The sequence below is a fragment of the Vitis vinifera genome, chromosome 14 (assembly GCF_030704535.1).
Source record: "Vitis vinifera cultivar Pinot Noir 40024 chromosome 14, ASM3070453v1".
NCBI lineage: Eukaryota > Viridiplantae > Streptophyta > Magnoliopsida > Vitales > Vitaceae > Vitis > Vitis vinifera.
In genome coordinates, this window is record NC_081818.1 from 24211870 (window position 1) to 24225465 (window position 13596).

At 42.1% G+C, this 13596-nt stretch overlaps 1 protein-coding gene across 3 annotated transcripts in view; it reads right to left on the bottom strand.

Annotated features, from left to right (window-relative positions):
• LOC100853981 (uncharacterized) overlaps positions 1-13596 on the bottom strand; it is a 68104-nt gene that overhangs the window by 41508 nt on the left and 13000 nt on the right. The window contains exons 2-3 of one of the 3 annotated variants that reach the window (XM_010662332.3): positions 7805-7820; positions 7622-7695 (exon numbers count right to left, since the gene is read on the bottom strand). In XM_010662332.3, the coding sequence (XP_010660634.1) occupies positions 7622-7695; positions 7805-7820 (90 nt within the window). Of the gene's footprint in view, positions 1-7621; positions 7699-7783; positions 7821-13596 lie in introns of all 3 variants that reach the window. The other 2 variants (XM_010662331.3, XM_010662330.3) reach the window with 2 other exon arrangements.

Below are 13596 nucleotides of genomic sequence, written 5' to 3' on the forward strand. Positions count from 1 at the left end.
TCCCACACCACTGATCCGACCAGAATTTTATTCTAGTCCCTTTCCCTACCTTGAACTTAATATTCTCCCAACACCATTTAGCTTCCTTCATGATCTCCTTCCATACCCCTACTCCGTAGGTTCCCCGGCTTTCTTTAGTTTTCCACCCAAACTCTTCCTGACCATACTTCACCCCGATCATTAACCTCCAAAGATTATCCTTTTCCACAGCAAATCTCCAAACCCATTTACCCAACAGTGCTTTGTTCAAGGAGTCAATCCTCCTCATGCCAAGTCCACCCTTTTCCTTGCTAGTACACACCACCTCCCAATTAATTAAGTGGACCTTCCTCTCCAAGCTGCCCCCTCTCCAAAGAAAGTCTTTTTGTATTTTTTCGAGTCTTTTTACCACACTCTTCGGCATTCGAAAAAGGGACATAGTGTATATAGGATGGCTGGCCATCGTACACTTGATTAAGGTGGTACGCCCTCCCTTTGAAATATACTGTCTTTTCCATTGGGCTAATCTCTTCCTCATTCGCTCCTCCACCCCATCCCAAATGGAAAACGCTTTGTGATGAGCTCCAAGGGGCAGCCCTAAGTACACAATGGGCAGCATTCCTATTTTACAGCCAAGTTCCACAGCCAGCTCCTCAATATCCTCCACCTCACCCACCGGAATTAGGACACTTTTATCAAGGTTGATTCTAAGGCCGGAAGCCGCCTCAAACCAAGCCAACACCTAGCTTAGAGCGGACACTTGCTCTTTATTAGCTTCACAAAAGATAATTGTGTCATCCGCAAAGAGCAGGTGAGACACTATCATCTCCTCTTCCCCTCTCCCCTTAATGTTGCAGCCTGATAAGAAACCCCCATCAACCGCCCTTCTAATTAGAATACTAAGAACTTCCATCCCCAGCACAAAGAGATACGAAGAGATAGGATCTCCTTATCTTAGCCCCTTAGAGTTCGAGAAAAAACCAGCTAGCACCCCATTGATCATGACTGAAAATTTGGCGGTAGAGATGCACCACCAAATCCACTCCAACCACCGCGACCCAAAGCCCATTTTGACCATAACTTTCATGAGAAATCTCCAATTAATGCTGTCATAGGCTTTCTCAATGTCCAATTTACAAATCAGCCTTTTCTCCTTTCTCTTGTTCCAGAAATCAATCACCTCATTGGCAACAAGAGACGCGTCCAGGATCTGTTTACCTCTCACAAAGGCGTTTTGGTCCCCTGACACCACCTTATCAAGCACTTTCTTTAGCCTATTCGCCAGCACCTTAGCCACTAGCTTGTACAAACTTCCTAACAAGCTGATTGGCCGGAAATCACCCAAGTCTTCAGCCCCTCCTTTCTTAGGAATGAGGACTAAAAAGGTGGAATTAAGACTGTTAGCAAACGAACGCTGGTTATAAAATTCTCTAAACAGATCCATAATCTCCTCCTTTACTAACCCCCAACTTGATTGCCAAAACGCAATTGTGAACCCATCCGGACCCGACGCTTTATCCCCATTCATACCCATTAAGGCTGCTTGGATTTCCTCTTCAGAAAATTGCACCTCCAGATTTTCAGCTTCACTGGAACTTAGACATTGAAAGTGCAGCCCCTCAACATCCGCCCTCCAGCCTGGCTCTTCAGAGAGCACCTGCTGAAACGCACTCACTATTCCTTCCCTCATCTCCTTCTCCTCAGTCAGCCAAACCCCATTAATTTTCATTCTCTCCAAAGAATTATTCCTTCTATGCGCGTTAGCCATTCTATGGAAGAAGCCAGTATTTCTATCTCCCTCCTTCAGCCACAACTCCTTGGACAATTGTCGCCAGTGAGTCTCCTCCAATAAAACCCATTTTTTAAAGGAGTCCTTAGCTTCTTTTTTCAGTTCAGTCTCTCCTTCAGACAAGCTCCTCTCCCTTTCCACCCCGTCCCAAAACTCCACTTGTTGCAGTGCTGAATTCTTATTAACCTCCAGCCTACCAAACACCTCCCTATTCCACACTTTAATCTTATGTTTCAGCACCTTCATCTTAGTAGCTAGTCTGACACTGGCCCTTCCTCTAACCTCAATTTCTTGCCACCATCCCCTGAGAAGATCCGAAAATCCGTCAGCTTTAAGCCACATATTTTCAAACCGAAACGGGGACGGGCCTCTCCTTATCCCTCCCCCCATCAGCACAATAGGAAAGTGATCTGAGGTCGGTCTTGGCAGCCTACATTGCACGACCTCATTGAACTGGTCAAGCCAGCTCTGAGTCACCAGGAACCTATCCAATCTGGCCCACGCCTGATTATTCCTCCCCCCACTCCAAGTAAGCATCCCTCCTTGTAATGGGAGGTCAATGAGTTCTAGATCATCAACAACTTGAGCAAATCTTCTCATTGCACTCGTTAGTCTCCCCTGATTACTTCTTTCCCTCATTGACAAGGTGACATTAAAGTCACCCCCTATACACCATGGATCCTCCCAAATGCCACGGATTGCTCCTATTTCCTCCCACATCCACTCCCTCTCCTCTTTAGAAAATGGCCCATAAACCCCAGTAAACATCCAAACAAGACCATCTTCCACATTCCTCATCCTACAGGAGATTGAAAAGCACCCCACTTCTAACATATTTTTTCTTTGTTTATTATGATCTCTATTATTATCTACTATTCTTAATGTATTTTATAAATACAAACAAAAAACAAAGAACAGAAAAGTAAAGATGATAGCTTGAGAACCAAGTGAAGCTTTGTGGGCTTGCCATTCTTTTAGGCCCACAAAGGAAAGTCGTTTAAAATAAGCTAGGGCTTCTTTCGGTCGGCCGCTCTTAGTAAACTGGTTCGAAGAGCAGCTCCTGCCTGGCGAGATGGTTGTTGCAGCGGAGAGAAGTGAGAATGGAAGGGCTTCCTGTGCGGACAAGTGGTTGATGGAGGAAAATGCCAGGTATTTCACTCTTAAGCCTTCTGCGGTTTGCTTGTGGGGGGAACGGGTCTCTTCTTCATCTACTTTCTTGGGGGGGAAGGGGGTTGTGATGGCGATGGAGGAAAGGTGTGATATTGACACTGTGGTGAAGGAAAGTGAAGGGAGGTTAAACTTTACTCCGTTGAGAGTGTGTCCGGCGGAAGAAAGGGACGATCAGATGGGAGCGGGTATTTCTTTTTTGGTGGAAGAGGGGAGGGACGACAGGGCTGAGAAAGATGATGATGACGAAGAGTCTTGGAGGTATAGTTGTCTGGCAAGATTTTGTCAGTGTTTGGGAATGCCTGCTAAGGGCTTTGAAAGAGAGATCTTGAAACTCCTCAACGGAATAAGGGAAAGAAGGGATGTTTCTGAGAGGGTCACCGAAAATAAGAGGAAAGGCTAGAGACTATCAAAATTTGACCGGGAGTTAAAGAAACTAGAGTGGTCGGTGAATTATGGTGGAATAGAAGGGGATCGGGGCCATCAAGAAGTTGTTAGATGAAGCTAAGAATCCTGTCGTGGAATGTAAAGGGGGCAAACGATAGGGAAAAGAGAAAATTAATAAAGGAGGTGATTAAATCACAGAAGGCTGACTTAGTGTGTCTCTAGGAAACAAAAATCTAGGAGATGTCGAATGGTTTGGTCAAAAGCCTCGGGGTTGGAAGATGCTTGGAGTGGGGGGTTTTAAATTCCAGGTGGGCGGCTAAGGGGGTTTTGGTGTTTTGGGATAACAGGGTATTGCAATTAGAGGAGATGGAGGTGGGCAAATTTACTGTTTCTTGCCGATTTAAGAACTGTGAGGATGGTTTCTGTTGGAGTTTCTCAGGAGTTTATGGGCCCACAATGAAAGCCGAGAGAAAAGAACTTTGGAGTGAACTGGGGGCAATTAGAGGGATATGGAATGAACCTTGGTGCATAGTAGGAGATTTCAACATGATCAGATTCCCCTCTGAGAGGAGCAGAGGCGGCCGATTGTCCCAAGAGATGAGGAGATTTTCAGAGGTGGTTGAGGAGCTAGATTTAAGGGACTTGCCTCTTCAAGGGGGGAGTTTCACGTGGTGTGGAGGTCTCAATAATCGATCCAAGTCAAGAATTGATCGATTCCTTATTTCTGAGGAGTGGGAATCTCATTTTCAGGGGGCGGTCCAAACTATTCTGACTAGGCCGGTTTCTGATCATGCCCCGGTTCTTCTGGATGGGGGAGGAATGAGGAGAGGACCCACGCCTTTTAGATTTGAGAATATGTGGCTGAAAAGTGAGGGCTTTAAAGAGGTGCTAAAACAATGGTGGGAGGGGATTCAAGTGAGCGGATCAACTAGTTTCATCTTGACTAAAAAATTGAAGGCTTAAAACCTTTGTTAAGAAGCTGGAATAAAGAGGTGTTTGGACAGATTGACTGCGAAAAGCAGAAAGCGTGGATTTTAATAGATTATTGGGACAAGGAAGAGAGGGGTCGTTCTCTATCAATGGAAGAAGAAGAGGCTAGGAAGGAGGCAAGGGAGTTGTATAAGAAGTGGGCTTTATTGGAAAAGTCTCATGGAGGCAAAAGTCTAGGGAAATCTAGCTGAAAAAGGGGGACAGAAACACCAAGTTTTTTCATAAAATGGCAAATGCTCACAGAAGGAGGAATCAGCTGAATAGAATAAAGGTGAATGGGAGGTGTTTAACTGAGGAAAGTGAAATCAAAGAGGAGATTGGCAGAAATTTTCAAGAGTTGTTGACAGATCCAGGTGACTGGAAGCCTAGTATAGATAGGTTAATTTTTGAAAGGCTGGAAGTAAGGGATGTGGAGAGGCTCGAGAAGCCCTTTTCAGAGAAGGAGGTTTTTGAGGCGCTGGAAGACTGTTGTGGAGAAAAAGCACCAAGGCCGGATGGCTTCTCAATGGCCTTTTGGCAGTTTGCGTGGGACTTTGTGAAAGAGGAAGTTATGAATTTGTTTAGACAGTTTCATGAGACGGGGAAATTTGTAAGAAGCTTGAATGCAACTTTCTTAGTTTTGATTCCTAAGAAAGGGGGGGTTGAGGACTTGAAGGACTTTAGGCCAATAAGTTTGATGGGAGGGCTTTACAAATGGTTGGCTAAGGTGTTGGCTAACAGGTTAAAAGGAGTGTTAGCCAAAGTGATATCTTTGTCTCAAAATGCTTTTGTGGAGGGGCGGCGGATTATGGAAGCAGTTCTGATCGCAAATGAGGCAATAGATTCAATTCTGAAAATTAATAATGGGGCAATTTTATGCAAATTAGATATCAAGAAAGCCTATGATCATGTGGATTGGTCATTTCTATTAGCGGTGTTAGGGAAAATGGGATTTGGAAGAAGGTGGTGTAGTTGGATAAAGTGGTGTTTATCCACTGTCAGTTTTTCGGTCTCGGTGAATGGCAGTCCAATGGGTTTTTTCCAGGGCTCAAGGGGCTTAAGGCAAGGAGACCCCCTTTCACCTTATCTATTCATAATAGTGATGGAGGCTTTTAGTTGTTTGATGAAAATAGCAGTTGTTGGAGGTTTTTTGACGCCTTGTATTGTGCGGGGAAGAAGGGGTTCAGATTACACATTTATTGTTTGCTGATGACACGTTGGTGTTTTGTGAAGCTAAAGAGGATCAGTTGACACACTTGTGTTGGTTGTTAATGTGGTTTGAGGCTTTGTCAAGGTTAAAAGTGAATATGGAAAAAAGTGAATTGATCCCAATCGGTAGAGTTGAAAATGTGGGAGAGTTGGCGGATGAATATGGATGGAAAGTGGGAAATTTGTCATCCACCTATTTAGGAATGCCTTTGGGTGCCCCTTTCAAATCTATCGGTGTATGGAATGGAATAAAGGAAAGATTCAAAAAGAGATTGGCTACGTGGAAGCGTCAATACATCTCAAAAGGAGGAAGGATTACTTTAATTCGGAGTACTCTGTCCAACCTTCCAATCTATTTCATGTCTATCTTCCATTTACCTAGGGCGGTTATGATGAGGTTGGAAAAAATACAAAGGGATTTTCTGTGGGGAGGTGGCTCTCTTGAGCAAAAACCTCACTTAGTAAGGTGGCCGATTGTGTGTGAAGACAAAAGTAAAGGAGGCTTGGGGGTTAAGAGCCTTGGTTTGTTCAATAAGGCTCTCTTGGGCAAATGGTCTTAGCGCTTTGCTGACGAAAAAGAGGACTTTGGAATCAGGTGATCAGGAGGAAGTACGGGGAAGAAATTGGAGGATGGAGATCTTGTGAGATAAGGGAGGCTTATGGAGTTGGTTTGTAGAAAGCTATAAATAAGGTGGGACAGCTTGTAACCCCTTTTTTTGGCTTTGAGGTGGGGTATGGTAAGAATGTGAGGTTTTGGAAAGATAAGTGGTGTGGTACCAGCCCTTTAAGTGAGGCTTTCCCTTCACTTTTTGCATTAGCAACGTCAAAAGAGGCTTGGGTAAATGAAGTTTGGACAGCCGAGGGGGATAGGAGGGGAAGTTGGACTCCTACTTTCAATAGGTCGTTTAATGATAGGGAGATGGAAGAAGTGGGAAGGTTACTTTGTTATTTGGAAGGGAAGATGGTGAGGGTGGATGAGGAAGACAGAGTGAGTTGGGTGAAATCAAAGGACGGGGTTTTTTCGGTAAAGTCCTTGTATAAAGCATTGCAACCGGCTTCTTCAGCTTTGTTCCCTTCAAAGATTATTAGGAGGTCATGTGCTCAGCCCAAGATTAGCTTCTTTGTGTGGGAGGCTTCGTGGGGTAGAGTTTTGACTCTGGATCGGTTGCAAAAGAGGGGTTGGGTTTTGGCAAATAGGTGTTTTCTTTGTCAAAAGTGTGGGGAGTCGATTGACCACCTTCTCCTTCATTGCGAAAGAACAAGGGAGGTGTGGACTTTGTTCCTCTCTTTCTTTGGAGTTTCTTGGGTTTTTCCGCATTCGGTGAAGGAAACTCTCATAGGTTGGAGAGGCTCCTTTGTGGGCAAGAAGAGGAAGGTGGCATGGCTTTTGGGGCCGTTATGCTTGTTTTGGGTTATTTGGAAGACTAGGAATTCAATTGCTTTTGAGGACGGTGTGTTGTCCATCCAAAAGCTGAAAATTTCTTTTGTGTATTTACTTTGGTCGGAAACCAAATTGTGGATAAAAGATGGGCCTTCGACCTTAATAGATTTTATTGAATGGGTGTGTATGCGTTAAGGGAGAGGCTTTTTTTTGTGCTTTCTTAGTGGCTTGGGTTCTTTTGTAAGGGGGTGAGTTGTTCTTCTCTGTATCTATTTGAGTCGCTTCTTTAGCGCCTCTTTTGCAATACACATATTTTCTTACTGATCAAAAAAAAAATATGATAGCTTGACAAGCTTACAACTTGCATCAGAGGATGTAAAACACCCTATTTATGCTATCTCCTAAAAACTTCACCAAAACATTAAAATTCTTGACAGATACCAACTATAATAAGCATGTGGGCTACTAACAATATTAACTATTACAAAATTTAAGGTTCAAATCATGTTAGAGCTATTGTTGGAGTACCAAATATGATTAGCATTTAACAACCTTGAAATTTCATGATCTGAAAAAAAAAAAAAAAAGGATATCCTTGCATATTCAAAAGCCAATCTACAAAAAGTAACATGCATATTCACATTTCACTTTAATAAAATAAAAGTAAATTAAGAAAGTTGCTTTCCATGTAAGTTCTTTTACATGAATTATAAAATGCAAACATGTAAACAATGACAAACCTCTCGAATATTGCTTTCAGTTATCGTACGAGACAAACCACCAACAAAAACCTCTGACCCTTTCACTGCATGCTCTTCTAGATCCAAGGAAGCATTGAATGAATCATTAATAGATTTAAAACTCCAAAATAGAGAGAGAGAGAGAGAGAGAGAGAGATGTACTGTTTTCTATTAAATTATTACCCGATAGATCATTAATCTGCAAGACAAAATTATTAACAAAGTTAATTAATTAAACCAAATGAGAAAAAAGTCAAATATAGAAAAGAAACTATGAATAACAAGCACTTGGCTATCCACCAAAAAAGAAAACCATCAAGAACATCATAAGTCCTCAAAAGACAAAAACTAAGAAAGAGGAAGGATCATTTTCAACCTCTTTTGTGGGAGATGCAATAAAAATGGGTCATATTGTTGAAAACAAAACTAATATATTAGGATATTGTAGATATCCCATTTTTAGTTCTTGCTATTCATGTTGTTTATCAATTCTATATCCCAAATTAATTGATAATATATGAAGAAAATCAAGTGAACTTAAAGTAAAGAAATCACAACAATGATAGAATGCCAAACACAATGAACTAAGTCATATCTTAGTAAGATTGCCAAATAATCTTTAGGCCCCATATCACTTTAGATGAGGATTTAAAACCAATTATATATCAATCTATGCTATTTAATTAGTGAAGAGCCAGTTTGGCCCAGCCTCAAGCAATATCAAAATAGAAGAAATGGGGATATTGTGGTTATCAACAATCAATATAAATAAATAAATAAAAAGAAGCTGGGAACTTGTAGCTAGAGAATGGAATAGAAATTGAAAATAAAAAAATAAAAGACCAAATATTTTTGTGAATGAAGGCCATTCTATGCAAGCCCAAATCCTCAAATATAACCCATATGCATTTATAAAAGTGACTTCTCATCCTCCAAATTATCAACTTACATTGTATAAATACTGAAATTAAAAGGTTTTAACAATTAAATCAGTAATTGGAAAGGTGTGAACATGACATAGTAACCAAGGAAATCCCATTAATGGGACCAAGGTGAAGAGCAAAAGGGATCATACTACAGTAACATTGTTGACAGTAAGGTCATTGCTTAAATGGTGCATGACCATGTTAAGGTCCTCCAGCAGTAGCACTGAAAAGGAATGTGACCATGTTAATTGGGCTTTTTTTATGGCTATTTCTGAAATGATGCAATTTGGTCAAAAATGGATTTGATGGATTAGATGGTGCATATCCACAGGAAGATTTTCAATGCTTGTTAATAGAACCCCTTCCAAATTTTTTCAAGGTTCTAGGGGTTTGAGACAAGGGGAACCCCTCTTCCTGTATTTATTTGCATTGGCCACGGAAGTGTTAAGTTGCCTCTTGGAAAGGGCTAAGGATGGTGGTTTTTTGTTGGGTTTTAAGGTGAGGGGAAAATGAGGTAAAAGGATGTTGAGGTGTCCCACCTTTTGTTTGCAAATGATACTCAAGTATTTTATGAGGATTCCCATGATCAAATGGTTCATTTAAGTTGGCTTCTCATATTGTTTAAAGCAACCTCGAGATTAAAAGTAAACTTGGATAAAAGTGATTTGATCCCAATTAAGGGGGTAGTGGATGTAGTGGAGTTAGCGATGGAGATGGGTTGCAAGGTGGGAGAGTTTCCGTCTACTTACTTAGGTTTGCCTTCGGGTGCTCTATTCAGATCAAGCTCAGTTTGGAATTGGATGGAGTAAACGTTTCGTAGAAGGCTATCAATATGAAAGAGGCAGTATGTTTCTAAAAAGGAAAGATTCACGTTGATTTAAAATACTTTATCCAGCATGTCTATCTACTAATGTCCTTGGTTGCAATCCCTAGAAAGGTAAGGTTGAGACCAGAGAAGATTTAAAGAGACTTTTTATGAGGAGATGGGGCATTAGGGAAAAAGCTTCAATTAGTTAAATGGGTTATTGTATGCATGGATAGGATGAAGGTGGGTTTGGGCATTAGAAGTCCCTCATCTCTTAATCGGGCCCTTCTTCGTAACTAGGATTAGAGGTTCATTTCTAACAAGGATGTTTTTTTGGAAACATGTTACAAATGGGAAGTATGGGAAGGAAGAAGGGAGTTGGTGTTCTTATTATGTGAAAGATGAGTATAAGGTTGGTGTTTAGAAAACTATCAAGAAGGGATGGGAATTCTCAATAGTAAGGTTGTATTTCTAGTAGGTAATGGTATGAGGGTGAAGTTCTGGAAATGAGCACTTGTGTCTATCCCTTCCTTCCTTGTATGCTTCATTATTGTCCAAAGGTGCTTGGGTAGCAGATGTATGGAATGTGACAATAGGAGAGGGTCAATGGAATCTATGCTTCTCTATACACTTTAATGATTAGGAGTTAGGTATTGTTAAGTCTTTTTTCTCAAGATTGCAAGATAAGTCAGTGAGCAAAGAAATTATCAACAGAATGATTTGGGAGGAGTTGAAAATTGGTGTTTTTCCCTGTCAAATCCCTCTTCTCTGTCTTAGAGCTGAGGAAGTCAATTCCCTTCCTTTCAGCCATCATCTAGAATCCCTAGGTCCCAACTAAAGTGAGTTTTTTTGCTATACATTTTTTTCTATCAAAACAAAGCAATGCATGCCAATTCTTCCACTTACACCTAAATTTTGGACAATGTATGCATAACACATGCCACTACTCATTCCATAATGTGCACAATGCAAGGTTTATACTGGAAATCTTAAAATATAAACCCATATCCTTTCATAAAAGATACTATATATATTTTTTTATCTAAAACAAAAATTCATTAATACCAAGCTTGAAGTGCATGAGAAGGATGAGAATCCTTCCCAAAAATACAAACGATGTTATAAATTCAATAAATGAACAAATCAAGTTGTGTAGTCACCAAAATGAATGAATAGTGACAACAATTGAATAGATTGGATACTATTGACATCATAGGATAATCTGGGAAATTTAACGAGTGGAACCAACTAAAAAAGAAACAAGCTTCCACACAATAATATAGTTTATGCTATAGATGACAGCTTATAACTACCATCCTAACCAATTCTTGAACAAAGCAATGCACACAAAACACAAATTAGGTGCAATATAATCTTTACATGAGGGCCAATTTGCAAACAAGGTTTGTGAGCTTAACATACTCCTTGTCTATTAATTCTTTATGATTTGTATAAGTTCAAGACCAATCCTTTTATACAGACAAATTAAGATGACATGAGTTAATAAAGGTGCCTAACAAAAAGGAGACACAACCCCACTACAAAATAACACATGATGCATACAAGTTGCACCAAGGCAAAATAAGAAGCCAAACAACCCCACCCTTGCCTACGTCATCCCCCAACTATCAACAAAACCTAGAAATAATACATTAGTAACCTAAGCAAAACAAATCAACTAAGAAAACAATGACTTTAAAAATATATCTTTCACCATCTACATCTTAAATCCAAACCTACAAACACTCATCTATTTTTCCTATTCAAATATTCTAAAACAAGCACAAAGGGGTCATTTTCTAAACCACCTTTCCTCCTATGCCCCACGGAGCTGCCCAGCTACCCTATCTCTTAGCTTCTGAGGATGAACACCAAAGATCATAGATCCAGCCTCCAATTACCATCACAATGAATTAGAACATGGTTAGCCGATTCCTCTTGTTGCAAACAGTGAGAACACTTATTTACCATGCCACAAACTCTTCTTTTCATTATGTATGGCCATCAAAGATATGCTGAAAAATGCTCCATTGTCTCCATCTGCCGATCAAAAAAACTCCCATCTAATTGTGGGGTTCCAGCAACCCCTGGCACACCCACCCTTGTCCCAATGGTCTAATACCCATGCTTCTTTATGACCAGCTAAATTGAAGGAAACCAGAAATTGACCCTAAAAAGCACTTTACATACCATATCTGACCAAAGTTTGGTCCACCAGCCATTACCAACAGAAAGTCAGATCTTACTTGAAAGTCTCACCACTCTGTACTGACAGGTTTCCAAAGACACGAGCAAAAGTCTCCCTACCTGCACTAAAGCACCAACCCCCTATCATCTCTCCATACTCCCTCACAAACTTTTGTTCATATAATATACCACTCACAGGTAAATCTCCACAGCCACTTACATTCATCATCATCCTTATCTTTTTATTCTTCTTTGTAACTGTTGAATCTAAGTCTTTCGAAATCTCCATTGAACAGGTCAGAGGAAGGCTGAGAGGAACTATCTGGGAAAGGAGTAAAGGTCTTTCCTCTTGGATAAGATTTGGAGAAAAAGGTTTAAGCCTTCTGTTGGAAGGTGTGGAAGCTTGGTGCAGAGGAGAATCTAACTCGAAGCTTTTAAAAGTCTGGGATGAAGGAGCAAGAAAATTCAGACTAGAATGCCGCTCTAACGTGGCTGGGAGATTTTTGCTCTGCTCGGTCAGAGATGTGGAAAGGAAAAAGTTTTGTCTAGTATTTCCTGAGGGAAATGGCTTAGTAGGGGGTTGGTTCTTGTTGGCTAAGAATTTGAGGGCTCTTGAGGTCTCTTCCACAGAAGTGAGGAATAGCTACCAGTGTGTGTCATCCATGGGTAAGGAGGAGAGCAATGCCAATACCTCAAAGAATGAGTCAGGTTCGTATGCAGAAGTAGTTAAAGGGAAGAAAGGTGTGTCAGTGGATTCTTTGAGGGTGCACCTAGGGGAAAAGGAAATAATGTACAGGGAGGAACAGCTTGGGCGTTGCCTGGTGGGTTGTTTTGGTGGTAGTCCTGAGTCTATCCCGTCATTGCCTTCTTTGAAGAGATGGGCGTATGAGGTTTGGTTGCTGAAAGGGGAGTTAAGAATATCCAAGTTGGGTGGGGCCCTGGTGCTGTTTGAGTTTCAAAACAAATGGGAAGCTGATATGGTCCTTCGTAGAGGGAGTAGTCGTTTTAAGGATAGAGAATTTATATTGCAAAGGTGGGGACCGGCAGTGGGGTGCACTTGGAAAGAGAGCCATGCTAAGGAAGTTTGGGTAAGAGTTGTAGGACTTCCTCTTCACCTTTGGAGTAGGGAGGTTTTCAAGCGTATTGGAGATTGTTGTGGGGGGTTTGTAGCTGTGGATGAGGAAACGGCTCTCTTCTCTCAGCTGCAGTGAGCTCGGATTTTGGTCAAAGATTCGAGAATGAAATGGCCAGGGTCGATGCAGGTGGAGGCTGGTAACTCTAGGTGAGAGCTTTGCTTGTGGTGGGAAGCCATACCGAGGGTGTTGCAGGCTGGGTCCTGCTCTTGGATGCAGACAAGAAGTGAGTGGGAGGTTAGGGATGAAATTGGGGGAGCCTCACGCGCTGAATCTGGAGTACGGGAGCCCCAAGCTGATTTTCAAAAAAGGAAGGCTGAAGTGAAGGTGGCATGTGGCAATGAAACTAGGAAGGCTGACAAAGAATGGGGTAGGCAGACTGATGACCCTATAGTGGGCTGCTCAGGGAATGGGCCTGGGCCCAAGGCTGGCAAAGAGGCTCTTTTAAAAGGAGCTGGTGGGCCGCTTACAAAGGAAGACGCGGGTTGGGCTGAGGGCCCGTCTTCCCTTTGCCCTAAGTTATCGGGTTGGGCTAAGGGGCGTGAGGAGCCTATTGGGCTTCTTAAGCCTGAGGCCCATTTGGTCCTTTTAAGGGAGCCCGTCCCTTCTAGGGCTTCCCCCGAGTCTGTCGGGACTCTTGCAGAGCTGGAGCAGGATCCTCTGGTCGTGGGTAGTGTCGACGGCTTGGAGCCACCCCTCGGCCACCTGAAGCCCACCGATGACGCGCTTTTGGATGAAGCTTCCAAGTACCCCCGTAACTTCAAACTCCCTATTTTCTCTGTGGGGTTTGGGGCTTCTTCTCCTTCTCCTCCTTTCTTGGGGTCGAATGGTGTTGTGATGGGGAAGATGGGGGTTATCAGTGGTCTGGTTGGGGCCGTGGATGAAGCGAGGAGCAGGGACTCTCCGCGTGAAGAGTGGCCGGTA